Here is a 19,832-nt window from a genome sequence, read left to right as displayed (position 1 = left end):
AACACACCTGTCAAGGTAAGACTGTATCTACAGGTGTGAGTGTGATGGAGATGGCTGCATCATGTTGGAGGACCAACACACCTGTCAAGGTAAGACTGTATCTACAGGTGTGAGTGTGATGGAGATGGCTACATCATGTTGGAGGACCAACACACCTGTCAAGGTAAGACTGTATCTACAGGTGTGAGTGTGATGGAGATGGCTGCATCATGTTGGAGGACCAACACACCTGTCAAGGTAAGACTGTCTACAGGTGTGAGTGTGATGGAGATGGCTGCATCATGTTGGAGGACCAACACACCTGTCAAGGTAAGGCTGTATCTACAGGTGTGAGTGTGACTGAGATGGCTGCATCATGTTGGAGGACCAACACACCTGTCAAGGTAAGACTGTATCTGCAGGTGTGAGTGTGATTGAGAGGGCTACATCATGTTGGAGGACCAACACACCTGTCAAGGTAAAACTGTATCTACAGGTGTGAGTGTGACGGAGATGGCTGCATCTTGTTGGAGGACCAACACACCTGTCAAGGTAAGACTGTATCAGCAGGTGTGAGTGTGATGGAGATGGCTACATCATGTTGGAGGACCAACACACCTTTCAAGGTAAGGCTGTATCTACAGGTGTGAGTGTGACTGAGATGGCTGCATCATGTTGGAGGACCAACACACCTGTCAAGGTAAGACTGTATCTGCAGGTGTGAGTGTGATGGAGAGGGCTACATCATGTTGGAGGACCAACACACCTGTCAAGGTAAGGCTGTATCTACAGGTGTGAGTGTGACGGAGATGGCTGCATCATGTTGGAGGACCAACACACCTGTCAAGGTAAGACTGTCTACAGGTGTGAGTGTGATGGAGATGGCTACATCATGTTGGAGGACCAACACACCTGTCAAGGTAAGGATGTATCTACAGGTGTGAGTGTGACGGAGATGGCCACATCATGTTGGAGGACCAACACACCTGTCAAGGTAAGACTGTCTACAGGTGTGAGTGTGATGGAGATGGCCACATCATGTTGGAGGACCAACACACCTGTCAAGGTAAGGATGTATCTACAGGTGTGAGTGTGACGGAGATGGCCACATCATGTTGGAGGACCAACACACCTGTCAAGGTAGGACTGTCTACAGGTGTGAGTGTGATGGAGATGGCCACATCATGTTGGAGGACCAACACACCTGTCAAGGTAAGACTGTCTACAGGTGTGAGTGTGACGGAGATGGCTACATCATGTTGGAGGACCAACACACCTGTCAAGGTAAGACTGTATCTACAGGTGTGAGTGTGACGGAGAGGGCTACATCATGTTGGAGGACCAACACACCTGTCAAGGTAAGACTGTATCTACAGGTGTGAGTGTGATGGAGATGGCTACATCATGTTGGAGGACCAACACACCTGTCAAGGTAAGACTGTATCTACAGGTGTGAGTGTGTGAGATGGCTGCATCATGTTGGAGGACCAACACACCTGTCAAGGTAAGACTGTCTACAGGTGTGAGTGTGGACGGAGATGGCTACATCATGTTGGAGGACCAACACACCTGTCAAGGTAAGACTGTATCTACAGGTGTGAGTGTGACGGAGAGGGCTACATCATGTTGGAGGACCAACACACCTGTCAAGGTAAGACTGTATCTGCAGGTGTGAGTGTGATGGAGATGGCTGCATCATGTTGGAGGACCAACACACCTGTCAAGGTAAGACTGTCTACAGGTGTGAGTGTGATGGAGATGGCTACATCATGTTGGAGGACCAACACACCTGTCAAGGTAAGGCTGTATCTACAGGTGTGAGTGTGACGGAGATGGCTACATCATGTTGGAGGACCAACACACCTGTCAAGGTAAGACTGTATCTACAGGTGTGAGTGTGACGGAGATGGCTACATCATGTTGGAGGACCAACACACCTGTCAAGGTAAAACTGTATCTACAGGTGTGAGTGTGACGGAGATGGCTGCATCTTGTTGGAGGACCAACACACCTGTCAAGGTAAGACTGTATCTGCAGGTGTGAGTGTGATGGAGATGGCTACATCATGTTGGAGGACCAACACACCTTTCAAGGTAAGGCTGTATCTACAGGTGTGAGTGTGACTGAGATGGCTGCATCATGTTGGAGGACCAACACACCTGTCAAAGGTAAGACTGTATCTGCAGGTGTGAGTGTGATGGAGATGGCTACATCATGTTGGAGGACCAACACACCTGTCAAGGTAAGGCTGTATCTACAGGTGTGAGTGTGGCCGAGGAGATGGCTGCATCATGTTGGAGGACCAACACACCTGTCAAGGTAAGACTGTATCTACAGGTGTGAGTGTGATGGAGATGGCTACATCATGTTGGAGGACCAACACACCTGTCAAGGTAAGGATGTATCTACAGGTGTGAGTGTGGCGGAGGAGATGGCTACATCATGTTGGAGGACCAACACACCTGTCAAGGTAAGACTGTCTACAGGTGTGAGTGTGATGGAGATGGCCACATCATGTTGGAGGACCAACACACCTGTCAAGGTAAGGATGTATCTACAGGTGTGAGTGTGACGGAGATGGCCACATCATGTTGGAGGACCAACACACCTGTCAAAGGTAAGACTGTATCTACAGGTGTGAGTGTGATGGAGATGGCTACATCATGTTGGAGGACCAACACACCTGTCAAGGTAAGACTGTCTACAGGTGTGAGTGTGACGGAGATGGCTACATCATGTTGGAGGACCAACACACCTGTCAAGGTAAGACTGTATCTACAGGTGTGAGTGTGTGCGGAGAGGGGCTGTCAAGCATCATGTTGGAGGACCAACACACCTGTCAAGGTAAGACTGTATCTACAGGTGTGAGTGTGACGGAGATGGCTACATCATGTTGGAGGACCAACACACCTGTCAAGGTAAGACTGTATCTACAGGTGTGAGTGTGACGGAGATGGCTACATCATGTTGGAGGACCAACACACCTGTCAAGGTAAGACTGTCTACAGGTGTGAGTGTGACGGAGATGGCTACATCATGTTGGAGGACCAACACACCTGTCAAGGTAAGACTGTATCTACAGGTGTGAGTGTGACGGAGATGGCTACATCATGTTGGAGGACCAACACACCTGTCAAGGTAAGACTGTATCTACAGGTGTGAGTGTGTGAGGAGATGGCTACATCATGTTGGAGGACCAACACACCTGTCAAGGTAAGGCTGTATCTACAGGTGTGAGTGTGACGGAGATGGCTACATCATGTTGGAGGACCAACACACCTGTCAAGGTAAGACTGTATCTACAGGTGTGAGTGTGACGGAGATGGCTACATCATGTTGGAGGACCAACACACCTGTCAAGGTAAGACTGTATCTACAGGTGTGAGTGTGACGGAGATGGCTACATCATGTTGGAGGACCAACACACCTGTCAAGGTAAAGACTGTATCTACAGGTGTGAGTGTGTGAGGAGATGGCTACATCATGTTGGAGGACCAACACACCTGTCAAGGTAAGACTGTATCTACAGGTGTGAGTGTGTGAGGAGATGGCTACATCATGTTGGAGGACCAACACACCTGTCAAGGTAAGGCTGTATCTACAGGTGTGAGTGTGACGGAGATGGCTACATCATGTTGGAGGACCAACACACCTGTCAAGGTAAGACTGTATCTACAGGTGTGAGTGTGACGGAGATGGCTACATCATGTTGGAGGACCAACACACCTGTCAAGGTAAGACTGTCTACAGGTGTGAGTGTGATGGAGATGGCTACAAGTCTATTGTGACTATTTGAGGTGACTATTTATTGTGGTTTGTCAGAAATATTTGACCCTACAGCTTACCTGGTGTGTTTCAGACATCAACGAGTGTGAGGACCCTCTCTACTGCTCCCATGGATGTGAGAACATTGAGGGCAGTGTGGTGTGTGTGTGTCCGGATGGCTACCGGCTTGACCTTGACCTCAGGACATGTGTAGGTAAGACATGTAGGGTGAAGGTGTTTCTTGTTTTGTTGATTTTCTAAAGCAGCAATAGGCAAAATTGGTAAGAAACAGAATAATAGTGATTTTTACTCACATTTTTTGTAATGAAGAATTCAAGTTACAATAATGCAAGAAAAAACCTTAAAAACTATGAGTATTCCTTGTGAAACACATCATTTAACCTTTGCTAAAGTATGGGTGGTGTACCCTCATGGTAAAACAATATAATGTCCTATAGTCGGTTTGCGGTGAAAACGTACCGGTGAATTTCACTTTAAACAAAAATGTAAATCGAATACAGTGAAATTAAGATTGCGAATCCTCATAATTCTACCTTGCCAATTGAAAATTTAAATCTTAGATTTTTATTCAACTTAGGAAAAAAGTTGTTTAACAAACGATCATTGTTTCAAATCGCTTATATTGGTTTGTATTACAAGGGGGTAAGCGCAGTAGTTGGAACAGTGAAACAAATGCACTTGCAGTACGTGATGTAATGAGCGTTAACTTAGACCAACCCTCCTTGTTCCCGGTGTTTCATTTAATGTGCATACCCCTTGTAATACAAACCAATAATACGGATTTGAAACTATGATCGTTTGTTCTAACAAAAAATTTTTTATCCTAAGTTGAATAAAATTATGAGATTTAAAATGTTAATTTTTGAAATGTTTAAGGTGAAATTCATGGGTAAAACAGAAAAATTATGAGTTGTTTCCTTGTTTTAAACAATTACAATTCATCTCTTTAGTTTGATTTATTTTCATTTTTTGTTGATGAAGCTGCCAACTAATTTCATTGCTTGACTTGTGGTCTGTGCACTGTCCATGCAACCTCGTATAAACCTAACACGACTAACCCCTCCATTTTATATCTGTTATTGACAACATTTACATCTTTGGTCATGACTTTCTGTTTCTGTCATGTTTCATGTTTCTCTATGGCAGATCTGGATGAATGTGAAGCCTATGAGCCGCCATGCGACCAGATCTGTATTAATTCCTTTGCATCCTATGAGTGTGGATGTCGCAAGGGATACAAACTGTCTTGGAACAAAACCTCCTGTATAGGTGAGTTGTACTGGAGCAGCGTCTGTAAAAGCATGAATTTCTTTTGAATCCTTGTAGCGGGAAAAATGAGCATTATGCTTCCTCGTTTATCGAAAGTGATGTTAATATCTGAATTGACTGGGTGATAGTGGGCTAGCCATGTGGTTTAAGCATTTGCTCACCATGCCAAAGGCTCAGGTTCCATTCCACACATAGGTACCATGTGAGAACCCCTACTGTGATTGCTTGAATATTGCTGAAAACTCACTCACTCACTCACTCACTCCTCTCACTCACCCACCTCACTCCTCACCACTCACTCACACCCTCACTCACTCACTCACTCACTCACTCACTCACTCATATATGACACTGCTCATTTAATTTTAAAAGATTGTGCGTTAGAAAAATCATTTTAAAAACACGTGGAACTTCACAATACATTCATCAAGCATTTTCGGCTATGGGTTGTCACTTGCTTTCGTATTGTGACAGGTTCATTTAATGATTTACAATGATTTAATGATGTTCTGTAAATGTTAGTGTTTAAAAAATCTACATCAGTGACACTTGATGCTGACTAGAAATAAGGAACTGAAAATCTGGATTATTAGGCTAACTGATTGTGGTTTCATTTTATGAGTACAACCCACTCACTGCCTCCCTCCCTTCTGTTCCAGATGTGAATGAGTGTATGGAGGGGGAGAGCATCTGTCAGGAGGGCTGTATCAACACTTTCGGATCCTTCAAGTGCGTGTGTAACACCCAAGGTTACGCCTCTGCAGATGATGGCGCTGCTTGTATCGGTAGGTACTTGGTAGGCTTTTAAACACTCTACTGATACAACATTTCATAAAATTATTCTGAAATTAAACTTTTGAGCCTGGATCTTTTTCTGACATTAATTATCCCCCTGGTCTGGGACGTGGTGGGCGAACTGGCTAAAACGCCAGGCTAGTGATCCAGCGGTGACTGGATCGAGCCCACCTGTGACTGGGTGTAAAAGCCTTGGAGTCAACTTTGTGTGCAGACACCTTCAGTGTTGTCACAACCTCTAGTGTACAGTACACAACTCTGTGCACTTAAAAGAACCCATGAATCTGTTGGTATATGACCAGATGGTGGCCACATGAATACGTGCAAACACCTAGTTGCCTAGTTGCGGCAACATGCAGTAAACTTGGACAGAGTACTGTGACTATGTGTCCCAGTCCACCCCACTGTGAATGGGTCCAGGTAAGGATGGGAAAGCCACAATAACTCGGTGCGCCTAGTGGCTGCAAGAGTTGTATGCTCCCCAGGGAGTTGAGATTGATAATACGATGTGCCGTTGAGATTGACATCAAGTGATCGAGGGGAAAACAAAGCACCTGATATCGGCGCTATACAAATGTTAGTATGTGGGTGTGTTTGTGTGTGTGCTGTTGATAGGCGCGATGCGTCGCGTGTGCGGAGTGCGTGTGTGTTTATTGATAATTATAAGGCAACTTACATAGCTCTGAACTCTGCTGAACTTGTAGGTGTTAAAGGTACATGTTGACTGTTTTATTTGGGGTGGAATGGTTCGTTCTTACCATGGTACGGTACGTATTGCGGTACAAGGGCTTTGGTTCGGTCCGTTTCTGTTTGGTATATTAGAACTTACTTCCAGTAAAATAGCATCTGTCTAGCAAAGAAGTCCATAGATTTTGACAAAATAATTTGATTTGTAGACATTTCAGGTAAGGTTTAAAAAAGTTAATAACATGACGGTATGAAAACTGAAAGTTTTGGATTGCATTACGGTATACTGAACCGAAGGCAAAATACCTCGGTATACCGTTTCACCCCAATGTTGTATAAGAATACCGCCATGGGGGTCCTCTATGTTGGCTTGTTTCAGATGTTGACGAGTGCCAACTGAATACAACCAAAAACCTGTGTCAGCAAGGCTGTGAAAACCTGCCCGGCACCTACCGCTGTGCGTGTTTCGCTGGTTACCGAAAGGCAGGGGCAACCAAGTGTGCTGGTGAGTATTATGTCCTGAGGGCCACATGCGTGTTGAGGACCTGCAATCTATAGAGCGTGTAGACTGTAACCATGGTGTTTGATGTAGCCATATTTGATGCTGTAACCATGGTCTTTGATGATGTGACCATGGTCTTTGATGATGAGACCATGGTGTTTGATGTACTGTAACTATGGTGTTTGATGCTGTAACCATGGTGTTTGATTTGATGTACTATGTAACCATGGTGTTTGATGATGTGTAACCATGGTGTTTGATGTACTGTAACCATGGTGTTTGATGTACTGTAACCATGGTGTTTGATGTACTGTAACCATGGTGTTTGATGTACTGTAACCCTGGTGTTTGATGCTGTGACCATGGTGTTTGATGTACTGTAACCGTGGTGTTTGATGTACTGTAACCCTGGTGTTTGATGCTGTGACCGTGGTGTTTGATGTAGTGTAACAGTGGTGTTTGATGTACTGTAACCGTGATGTTTGATGCTGTAACCATGGTGTTTGATGTACTGTAACCATGGTGTTTGATGCTGTAACCATGGTGTTTGATGTACTGTAACCATGGTGTTTGATGCTGTGACCATGGTGTTTGATGTACTGTAACCCTGGTGTTTGATGTACTGTAACCCTGGTGTTTGTTGCAGCCTGCACCAGGGGATACTATCGAGACAAGTCAGATGTTGGATGTCAGCGTTGTCCGCCTCACTCCTCCACCGAGGGCATTGCCAGCACCTCCCTCGCTAGTTGTCAATGCCGCACCGGATACGTTGGAGACCCCAGCAACAAAATCACCTGCACAGGTAAGCATATCCAGAAGGCTGCATGGGTATTACTGGGGAGTATGTATCGGAATGTGAAGGTCAGTGTTGTGATATGGTAGTTTATTGCAACAGGCAAAATATTGATGTGGATGACAACTTTTGTATTCTGTTATGTTGCTATATCTTACGGTATAAATATCTGTTGCAAAATGTCATCTAATTTTGTTTTATACTGGATAAACCTATGGAATGTTTATGGGATATTTGTCTCTGATACTGAAGATCGAATTCACTCTTAAGGCTTACAAATAAAAGCAAATGTTAGCTGGAGTAGCATGAAATATGGTATGTATCATCATTAGGGTGGGGCAGTAAATACGTATGCATTTGACTGACCTTCACAAAGGTCAAGGTCATTGAAATGGTTATGCATGAGATGCTTCAGCATCTTAGTGTTCTGTGCTATGTGTTTGTATGTGATGTATGTATCAGCATTCATGTTTAAACCAGTAATAATCAATCATGTGATTGGCTGAATATCAAAGGTCAAGGTCATTGTAAGAGGAGTGTGTATGACTCTCTGACTAAGGTAGTCATAAGCATGTGACTTCCACTTTCACGCCATGTGGCATGTATATATTTCAACCATATCTGATGCAATTCAACCGGAAGAGCATACACCTATCTGTTTAAGGTAGTAACAGCTGTAGGACGTTGCTGTTTTATGGTTGTTTTGGTTATTCATGTGCTTTTCCAAACCGAAACTGCTCATTAATTTGTTGTGAAGAGAGTCAGAGGCATAGGACTCTCAAAAGTGCATTGTGTTGGGCATGTGTTTTCGAAGTGAGGTGAGGTGAAATTGGGTTTAACGTCGTGCTTGAGAATATTTCGCTCATATGACGACGTGCATGCGTGTGTATGTGTATGTGCGGCTGCTTGTACTAGCCCAGACTGAAGCTGATTTTATAGTGCTAGCCCACTGAGATACCATGCCGCAGTGAAGCATGAATACCCCACTCAGACACATTATACTGACTCCGAGCCGACCAGTCCTTGTTGTACCCATTAATGCCGAGCGCCAGGCAGGGACCAACAAGTACCATATTTTAACATCTTTTGGTATGACGCGGTCGGGGATCGAACCCGCGACCTTCCGCTCTCCGGGCGGACGCTCTAACCACTACACCACGGAGGCGGTCTGTGTTCGAAGTGATGCAATTAAAGTGCTTATGACTTTGTTATGGAGTAGCTTGAAGTTACAATAATGGACATTCAGGGAACAGTGGGGGTGGGGCTGTTTCTGATTTGGCATGTAATGAAAACACCGTTCCAGGCCAACACAATGACTGTTTATGCTGAAGGCTGTTGTCAGTGGGATACCACACCCTTATGTTGTTGCTAGCACTGGACTGACTGTTGACTTTGTTGTTGTTCTGTTTGGATCTTAGATGGTGGAAAATGTCAGTTGTACAACTTCTAGCTTGTTGGGAGTTCAGGGAAAACATGTATTGCTGTGACTACGAATCATTTTAAGCTGCAGTGCATTGATGATGAACTGGCTGATTGCTTTTTTCAGACTTTGAGCGCTCAATGAAAGCCGACAGTAACCTCAAGAGAATGCACCTTGGTTGTAGCCATGTTTTGTTCTGTGGTCGATTAACACAGACGGAAGTGCCTACTGTACCTGTTTTCAGACTTTGACGGAATGCGCCCGAGGTTGTAGCCATGTTTGTATTAACACAGACTTACCCCAGACAGGGGAAGACGTGTCAGGGTGAGTGAGTAAGTGAGTGAGTGAGAGAAGACCTCTCAAGGTCAGTATTTAGTCAGTGAGTGAAAATATTTCAGGGTATGTCTATATTTAGTCAGTGAGTGAAAATATTTCAGGGTATGTCTATATTTAGTCAGTGAGTGAAAATATTTCAGGGTATGTCTATATTTAGTCAGTGAGTGAAAATATTTCAGGGTATGTCTGTATTTAGTCAGTGAGTGAAAATATTTCAGGGTATGTCTGTATTTAGTGAGTGAGTGAGTGAAAATATTTCAGGGTATGTCTGTATTTAGTCAGTGAGTGAAAATTTTCAGGGTATGTCAGTATTTTATCTGAGGGAAAATATTTCAATGTATGTCAGTATTTAGTCAGTGAGTGAAAATATTTCAGTCTGTATTTAGTGAGTAAGTGAAAACAATGCAGGGTATGTCTGTATTTAGTGAGTGATTGAAAACATTTCAGGGTATGTCAGTATATTGTCGTCAGCGTTACTGAGTGTTGATGTGTCTTGCTGTTCTATGACTGCAGACGTTGATGAGTGTACCACCTCCAGCCATGGCTGTGACCAGAACTGCGTCAACACCATCGGCAGCTACCAGTGCGGCTGTGACCTCAGATACTACACCACCTCACATCACAGGACATGTATAGGTGAGATTCATGCATGTGTTTGTCTGACACTAACTACATCATACAGGTGAGATTCACATTTGATCTTCAGTAACCTATGCTCGTCATAAGAAGGAACTAACAGGATCGAGTCGTCAGGCTCGCTGACTTGGTTGACACATGTCATCCAGGGCTACAGATAAGGGGCGTACAGGCGTAATGTATGCCTCAAAATCAATTAAGTACGACACAATATAAGATTTCAAGCGTATCGTGTACGCACATAAATACCTTCAGATGCGCCTAACATTTAATTTCCGTCATGATCATGCAAATGGAAATCTATTTTGATAAATACTTGTTAAGTTTTTTTTTGAAACACGATTTGACACATAAGGAAACCCCGACAGTAGGAATCGCTTGCGTTGCCATGCAACGATATGCGTCACTATTTTTCGATTGGCTAAAAACTACACTGTTCCTATTTATATCAAGTCTGACCCGACATTTCGCGCATCACACAGTCGCTAAGTTATTTCTCACGCATCTTCAAATACAAATACATGGTTGGAAATAGTGATCGATGAATCGTCCAGACAAACCACATCAACTCGCTCACACAAAAACATGTCAGTACTCCTTCAAAATTCTCAGTACACCTCCACTTGCAATATGATGTGTAAGTACACTCGCACCCCCAAAAGTTATCTGGAGCCCTGGTCATCTTATCCCAATTGGGTAGATCGATGCTCATGCTGTTTATCATTGGATTGTCTGGTCCAGACTTGATTATTTACAGACCGCCGACATATAGCTGGAATATTGCTGAGTGTGGCATAAAACTAAACTCACTCACTCACATTATGTGTACATTTACTTCATCATACATACCATACGCACAAACCAACCCTTCTGTTTCTGTGTAACACTCTGAAGTCAATGGTTGGGTAATCCTCATGACTGCTTGTAGAAATGATTAATATAATTCTCCCAATATACTTCTATCTTTCTTGCAGAAAGTACTAGTTCTAGTTAGCGAATATGTTCATGTGGCATATGATGTATCCATCCCAATATGCATATCTAAACCAACAATTAATGTTGCAGACATCAATGAATGTGAAGACAATAACTTTGGCTGCGCTCATCAGTGCGTCAACACCATCGGCGGAGCTCACTGCACATGCCCTGCTGGGTACATTGTGACACAGGATGGCAAGGAATGTATCGGTACGACTCACACACATATTGTCCACATGGTTTTCTTTTGGGGGTTGTTGAGGGGAGGTTACAGACTTTTTACCCCAAATTTCAGGTAGGTAGGTAAAAAAATGGGTATATTCTTTTCTAAATTTTAAATTGTTTTTCTTCTTAATTACTGGTAGGTAAGGGGGAAATAAAATTGGAGTTTGAAGAAGAGCGAAAGACATAAAAAGAAATGTCTAAATAATGGATTTGCTGTTTAATGTGGTAAGAGATTCTTGAAAGTGCACTTTCAAAATGTTCCTTTATTGCTTTTAGTTTTCAAGACGTTTTAACGTTGCATGTATTTCTTGTTGAAAGTGTGAAAAACACTCTTTTTCTTTGTTCATTTTGAAATTTTATTTGTGTGAGTTTCCAAAATTCCAAATCCATGTTAAAAAAAGAAAGTAAGATTTATGAGCAGATGTGTTTTCTGCAGATGAGGATGAATGTGTCACTGACAACGGCTGTGGCGACGCGTCTGCATCAATACTATCGGCTCCTTCAACTGTGAATGTCGGAAAGTTGGATTTGAAAAATACCACTATGACACAAAGAAATGTGTAGGTAGGTAACAACTTAAGCAGATTACATTCACTTCCTGATCATTTCTACAGGGTCAGTGAGTGAGTGAAGGAGTGAGTAGGTTTTTATTTTGCTTTTATCAATATTATGTTGTTTCCAGCAAGTGGGGGAATATATGCATGTCCCATTCTCCATTATAAAGAACACAAGGTATCGGAGTACATCTGTTCTCCTTCATCAAATGATCCAATTTGTGTGTATCACTCCTAAACGCCATCCAAGACTTAATCTCAGAAGGAAGCACATACGTTATACATGGGCTTTACTGTACACCCAGCGAATCAAACTCTTCTGGTTTTTTATATATATTTTTTTTTCAAAGAGTTTTTACTGATACAAGTACTGTTACAATTCTGTAGTATGTCTGGCTTTTGACATTTGAGAATCATTAGCCTGACCAAAATCTTGTTATCCATGGGCTTGCGAGCATGTTTGCATTTTGTGCTCTGTCCAGAAATACACGACCATAAAGGGTGACACATAGATCCGGGCAGTGCCTTCAGATGTCAGCGAGTGTATACGAGTTACCATGTCAAGATACCGATATGACTGTGTATTATTTCAGATATCAATGAGTGTATTCGAAGCTCCCCATGTCAAGATTTATGTAAGAACACATATGGTTCCTACAAGTGTCGGTGTCGAGGAACTGGACTTGTGATGTCGGAAAATGGTCGTAAGTGTTACGGTAAGTGGAAGGGCTGGACTGGTTGGCTGGGATATGTGAGTCAGATATGGAAACAGTCATCAAGTAACAAAGCATATTTGTCGATGTTACATCATTGTTATGTTCAAACGGCTCTCTAAAACCGAAGACAACCGTTCACTGTTCAAAACTGAACCTTTTAAATATGTCAGTATGAACAACCTTGAAAGCATATGGTAGTGACATGGTGTGCAGAGTTGCATTCTTATATTTCTGGTGCTGTTGTGTCTACTGTGTTGTCTGATGTCTCATGCTGTGGTGTCTGATGTCTCATGCTGTGGTGTCTGGTGCTGTTGTGTCTACTGTGTTGTCTGATGTCTCATGCTGTGTTGTCTGATGTCTCATGCTGTGGTGTCTGGTGCTGTTGTGTCTACTGTGTTGTCTGATGTCTCATGCTGTGGTGTCTGGTGCTGTTGTGTCTACTGTGTTGTCTGATGTCTCATGCTGTGGTGTCTGGTGCTGTTGTGTCTACTGTGTTGTCTGATGTCTCATGCTGTGTGGTGTCTGGTCTCATGCTGTGTTGTGTCTACTGTGTTGTCTGATGTCTCATGCTGTGGTGTCTGGTGCTGTTGTGTTTACTGTGTTGTCTGATGTCTCATGCTGTGGTGTCTGATGTCTCATGCTGTGGTGTCTGGTTCTGTTGTGTCTACTGTGTTGTCTGATGTCTCATGCTGTGTTGTCTGATGTCTCATGCTGTGGTGTCTGGTACTGTTGTGTCTACTGTGTTGTCTGATGTCTCATGCTGTGGTGTCTGGTGCTGTTGTGTCTACTGTGTTGTCTGATGTCTCATGCTGTGGTGTCTGGTGCTGTTGTGTCTACTGTGGTGTCTGATGTCTCATGCTGTGGTGTCTGGTGCTGTTGTGTTTACTGTGTTGTCTGATGTCTCATGCTGTGGTGTCTGGTGCTGTTGTGTCTACTGTGTTGTCTGATGTCTCATGCTGTGGTGTCTGGTGCTGTTGTGTCTACTGTGTTGTCTGATGTCTCATGCTGTGGTGTCTGGTGCTGTTGTGTTTACTGTGTTGTCTGATGTCTCATGCTGTGGTGTCTGGTGTGCTGTTGTGTCTACTGCTGTGTCTCATGCTGTGGTGTCTGGTGCTGTTGTGTCTACTGTGTTGTCTGATGTCTCATGCTGTGGTGTCTGGTGCTGTTGTGTTTACTGTGGTTGTCTGATGTCTCATGCTGTGGTGTCTGGTGCTGTTGTGTCTCATGCTGTGGTGTCTGATGTCTCATGCTGTGGTGTCTGGTACTGTTGTGTCTACTGTGTTGTCTGATGTCTCATGCTGTGGTGTCTGGTGCTGTTGTGTCTACTGTGTTGTCTGATGTCTCATGCTGTGGTGTCTGGTGCTGTTGTGTCTACTGTGGTGTCTGATGTCTCATGCTGTGGTGTCTGGTGCTGTTGTGTCTACTGTGTTGTCTGATGTCTCATGCTGTGGTGTCTGGTGCTGTTGTGTCTACTGTGTTGTCTGATGTCTCATGCTGTGGTGTCTGGTGCTGTTGTGTCTACTGTGTTGTCTGATGTCTCATGCTGTGGTGTCTGGTGCTGTTGTGTCTACTGTGTTGTCTGATGTCTCATGCTGTGGTGTCTGGTACTGTTGTGTCTACTGTGTTGTCTGATGTCTCATGCTGTGGTGTCTGGTGCTGTTGTGTCTACTGTGTTGTCTGATGTCTCATGCTGTGGTGTCTGATGTCTCATGCTGTGGTGTCTGGTGCTGTTGTGTTTACATGTTGTCTGATGTCTCATCTGTGGTGTCCTGTCCATGCTGTGGTGTCTGATGTGCTGTTGTGGGTGTCTGTGTGTCTGATGTCTCACTGTGTTGTCTGATGTCTCATGCTGTGGTGTCTGGTGCTGTTGTGTTGTGTCTGATGTCTCTGTGGTGTCTGTGGTGTCTGGTGTGGTGTCTGTGCTGTCTACTGTGTTGTCTGATGTCTCATGCTGTGGTGTCTGGTGCTGTTGTGTCTACTGTGTTGTCTGATGTCTCATGCTGTGGTGTCTGGTGTCTTGTGGTGTCTTGTGTGTTGTCTGATGTCTCATGCTGTGGTGTCTGGTGCTGTTGTGTCTGTGTGTGTTGTCTGATGTCTCATGCTGTGGTGTCTGGTGCTGTGTCTGTGTGTCTGATGTCTGATGTCTGTGTGTGTCTGGTGTCCTCATGCTGTGGTGTCTGGTGTGTCTGATGTCTACTGTGTTGTGTCTCATGCTGTGTCTGATGTGCTGTGGTGTCTGGTGTTGTTGTGTCTGATGTCTCATGTGTTGTCTGATGTCTCATGCTGTGGTGTCTGGTGCTGTTGTGTCTACTGTGTTGTCTGATGTCTCATGCTGTGGTGTCTGGTACTGTTGTGTGTGTGTCTGATGTCTCATGCTGTGGTGTCTGGTACTGCTGTGTCTACTGTGTTGTCTGATGTCTCATGCTGTGGTGTCTGGTGCTGTTGTGTCTACTGTGTTGTCTGATGTCTCATGCTGTGGTGTCTGGTGTCTGTGTCTACTGTGTTGTCTGTTGTGTGGTGTCTACTGTGTTGTCTGATGTCTCATGCTGTGGTGTCTGGTGCTGTTGTGTCTACTGTGTTGTCTGATGTCTCATGCTGTGGTGTCTGGTTCTGTTGTGTCTACTGTGTTGTCTGATGTCTCATGCTGTGGTGTCTGGTGCTGTTGTGTCTACTGTGTTGTCTGATGTCTCATGCTGTGATGTCTGGTGCTGTTGTGTCTACTGTGTTGTCTGATGTCTCATGCTGTGGTGTCTGGTGCTGTTGTGTCTACTGTGTTGTCTGATGTCTCATGCTGTGGTGTCTGGTGCTGTTGTGTCTGATGTCTCTGATGTCTCTGTGGTGTGTCTGGTACTGTTGTGTCTACTGTGTTGTCTGATGTCTCATGCTGTGGTGTCTGGTACTGTTGTGTCTACTGTGTTGTCTGATGTCTCATGCTGTGGTGTCTGGTGCTGTTGTGTCTGTTGTGTCTACTGTGTTGTCTGATGTCTCTGTGGTGTCTGATGTCTCATGCTGTGGTGTCTGGTGCTGCTGTGGTGTGTGTTACTGTGTTGTCTGATGTCTCATGCTGTGGTGTCTGGTGCTGTTGTGTCTACTGTGTTGTCTGATGTCTCATGCTGTGGTGTCTGGTTCTGTTGTGTCTACTGTGTTGTCTGATGTCTCATGCTGTGGTGTCTGGTGCTGTTGTGTCTACTGTGTTGTCTGATGTCTAATGCTGTGGTGTCTGATGTCTCATGCTGTGGTGTCTGGTGCTGTTGTGTCTACTGTGTTGTCTGATGTCTCATGCTGTGGTGTCTGGTACTGTTGTGTCTACTGTGTTGTCTGATGTCTCATGCTGTGGTGTCTGGTGCTGTTGTGTCTACTGTGTTGTCTGATGTCTCATGCTGTGTTGTCTGATGTCTCATGCTGTGGTGTCTGGTGCTGTTGTGTCTACTGTGTTGTCTGATGTCTCATGCTGTGGTGTCTGGTGCTGTTGTGTCTACTGTGTTGTCTGATGTCTCATGCTGTGGTGTCTGATGTCTCATGCTGTGGTGTCTGGTGCTGTTGTGTCTACTGTGTTGTCTGATGTCTCATGCTGTGGTGTCTGGTGCTGTTGGGAGTGATACTAATGCTGTTTTATTACCTAAGAGGGTGAAAATGTTGGGTTTAATATTTTTTATGCGATGCCCTAGGGCAAAATATCACTTTGTCATAGAGACGTGACGTCATGAACAATGCTATGACGTCATGTTTCTTCTATGACGTTGCGTTCTACATGCAGCGACGGCGGGTAGCCAGCCTATGTTTGAAAGTAGATTTGGATGTATTTTCCTCAATTTGACAACTTCGGTAATAAATAGACCATTATCTTTGTGCCCATACTCATGCCGTAAACATAGTGTGACATGGCCACTCATATAGTATCCTCTATGTGCGATTTTGTTTGGAGTAACACTGATGATGTTGTAAGCAATACTGATGTGACACTGATGATGTTGTAAGCAATACTGATGTGACACTGAAGATGTTGTCAGCAATACTGATGTGACACTGATGATGTTGTCAGCAATACTGATGTGACACTGATGATAATGTTACCAATACTCATGTGACACTGATGATGTTGTCAGCAATACTGATGTGACACTGATGATGTTGTCAGCAATACTGATGTGACACTGATGATAATGTTACCAATACTCATGTGACACTGATGATGATGTAAGCAATACTGATGTGACACTGATGATGTTGTAAGCAATACTGATGTGACACTGAAGATGTTGTCAGCAATACTGATGTGACACTGATGATGTTGTCAGCAATACTGATGTGACACTGATGATGTTGTAAGCAATACTGATGTGACACTGATGATGTTGTCAGCAATACTGATGTGACACTGATGTTGTTGTAAGCAATACTGATTTGACACTGAAGATGTTGTCAAATACTGATGTGACACTGATGATGTTGTAAAGCAATGCTGATGTGACACTGATGATGTTGTAAGCAATACTGATGTGACACTGATGATGTTGTCAGCAATACTGATGTGACACTGATGTTGTTGTAAGCAATACTGATTTGACACTGAAGATGTTGTAAGCAATACTGATGTGACACTGATGATGTTGTAAGCAATACTGATGTGACACTGATGATGTTGTAAGCAATACTGATGTGACACTGATGATGTTGTAAGCAATACTGATGTGACACTGATGATGTTGTAAGCAATACTGATGTGACACTGATGATGTTGTCAGCAATACTGATGTGACACTGAAGATGTTGTAAGCAATACTGATGTGACACTGATGATGTTGTAAGCAATACTGATGTGACACTGATGATGTTGTAAGCAATACTGATGTGACACTGATGATGTTGTAAGCAATACTGATGTGACACTGAAGATGTTGTCAGCAATACTGATGTGACACTGATGATGTTGTAAGCAATACTGATGTGACACTGATGATGTTGTAAGCAATACTGATGTGACACTGATGATGTTGTAACCAATACTGATGTGACACTGATGATGATGTAAGCAATACTGATGTGACACTGATGATGTTGTAAGCAATACTCATGTGACACTGAAGATGTTGTAAGCACACTGATGACACGATGATGTTGTAAGCAATACTGATGTGACACTGATGATGTTGTAACCAATACTGATGTGACACTGATGATGTTGTAAGCAATGTGACACTGAAGATGTTGTCATACTGATGTGACTGATGATGTTGTAAGCAATACTGATGTGACACTGATGATGTTGTAAAGCAATACTGATGTGACACTGATGATGTTGTAATAATACTGATGTGACTGATGATGTAAGCAATACTGATGTGATGATGATGATAAGCCAATACTGATGTGACACTGATGATGATGTAAGCAATACTGATGTGACACTGATGATGTTGTCAGCAATACTGATGTGACACTGATGATGTTGTAAGCAATACTGATGATGTGACACTGATGATGATGTAAAGCAATACTGATGTGACACTGATGATGATGTAAGCAATACTGATGTGACACTGATGATGTTGTAAGCAATACTGATGTGACACTGATGATGTTGTAACCAATACTGATGTGACACTGATGATGTTGTCAGCAATACTGATGTGACACTGATGATGTTGTAAGCAATACTGATGTGACACTGATGATGTTGTAAGCAATACTGATGTGACACTGATGATGTTGTAAGCAATACTGATGTGACACTGATGATGTTGTCAGCAATACTGATGTGACACTGATGATGTTGTCAGCAATACTGATGTGACACTGATGATGTTGTAACCAATACTGATGTGACACTGATGATGATGTAAGCAATACTGATGTGACACTGATGATGTTTTAAGCAATACTGATGTGACACTGATGATGATGTAAGCAATACTGATGTGACACTGATGATGTTGTAAGCAATACTGATGTGACACTGATGATGTTGTAACCAATACTGATGTGACACTGATGATGTTGTCAGCAATACTGATGTGACACTGATGATGTTGTAAGCAATACTGATGTGACACTGATGATGTTGTAAGCAATACTGATGTGACACTGATGATGTTGTAAGTAATACTGATGCTGACACTGATGATGTTGTCAGCAATACTGATGCTGACACTGATGATGTTGTCAGCAATACTGATGTGACACTGATGATGTTTTAAGCAATACTGATGCGACACTGATGATGATGTAAAGCAATACTGATGTGACACTGATGATGTTGTAAAGCTAATACTGATGTGACACTGATGATGTTGTAACCAATACTGATGTGACACTGATGATGATGTAAGCAATACTGATGTGACACTGATGATGATGTAAGCAATACTGATGTGACACTGATGATGTTGTCAGCAATACTGATGTGACACTGATGATAATGTTACCAATACTCATGTGACACTGATGATGATGTAAGCAATACTGATGTGACACTGATGATGATGTAAGCAATACTGATGTGACACTGATGATGTTGTCAGCAATACTGATGTGACACTGATGATGTTGTAAGCAATACTGATGTGACACTGATGATGTTGTAAGCAATACTGATGTGACACTGATGATGTTGTAAGCAATACTGATGTGACACTGATGATGTTGTCAGCAATACTGATGTAACATTGATGATGTTGTCAGCAATACTGATGTGACACTGATGATGTTGTCAGCAATACTGATGTGACACTGATGATGTTGTCAGCAATACTGATGTGACACTGATGATAATGTTACCAATACTGATGTGACACTGATGATGATGTAAGCAATACTGATGTGACACTGATGATGTTGTCAGCAATACTGATGTGACACTGATGATAATGTTACCAATACTCATGTGACACTGATGATGATGTAAGCAATACTGATGTGACACTGATGATGTTGTCAGCAATACTGATGTGACACTGATGATGTTGTCAGCAATACTGATGTGACACTGATGATAATGTTACCAATACTGATGTGACACTGATGATGATGTAAGCAATACTGATGTGACACTGATGATGTTGTCAGCAATACTGATGTGACACTGATGATGTTGTCAGCAATACTGATGTGACACTGATGTTGTTGTAAGCAATACTGATGTGACACTGATGATGTT

General features: G+C 43.2%; 1 protein-coding gene across 1 annotated transcript in view; it reads left to right on the top strand.

The window, feature by feature from the left end:
• Window positions 1-19,832, top strand: part of LOC124253888 (fibrillin-1-like) — a 102,244-nt gene that overhangs the window by 74,780 nt on the left and 7,632 nt on the right. The window contains exons 15-23 of the mRNA XM_046687742.1: window positions 3,839-3,958; window positions 4,912-5,034; window positions 5,694-5,819; window positions 6,896-7,021; window positions 7,665-7,820; window positions 9,358-9,411; window positions 10,081-10,203; window positions 11,269-11,391; window positions 12,554-12,676. Of these exons, the coding sequence (XP_046543698.1) occupies window positions 3,839-3,958; window positions 4,912-5,034; window positions 5,694-5,819; window positions 6,896-7,021; window positions 7,665-7,820; window positions 9,358-9,411; window positions 10,081-10,203; window positions 11,269-11,391; window positions 12,554-12,676 (1,074 nt within the window). The remainder of the gene's footprint in view (window positions 1-3,838; window positions 3,959-4,911; window positions 5,035-5,693; window positions 5,820-6,895; window positions 7,022-7,664; window positions 7,821-9,357; window positions 9,412-10,080; window positions 10,204-11,268; window positions 11,392-12,553; window positions 12,677-19,832) is intronic.

This window comes from Haliotis rubra, unplaced genomic scaffold (assembly GCF_003918875.1).
Source record: "Haliotis rubra isolate DU_JTF1 unplaced genomic scaffold, ASM391887v1 Scf558, whole genome shotgun sequence".
In the NCBI taxonomy this organism is placed as follows: Eukaryota; Metazoa; Mollusca; class Gastropoda; order Lepetellida; family Haliotidae; genus Haliotis; species Haliotis rubra.
The sequence above is the reverse complement of the archived record's forward strand: the minus strand, read 5'-3'. Positions and strand labels throughout refer to the sequence as shown.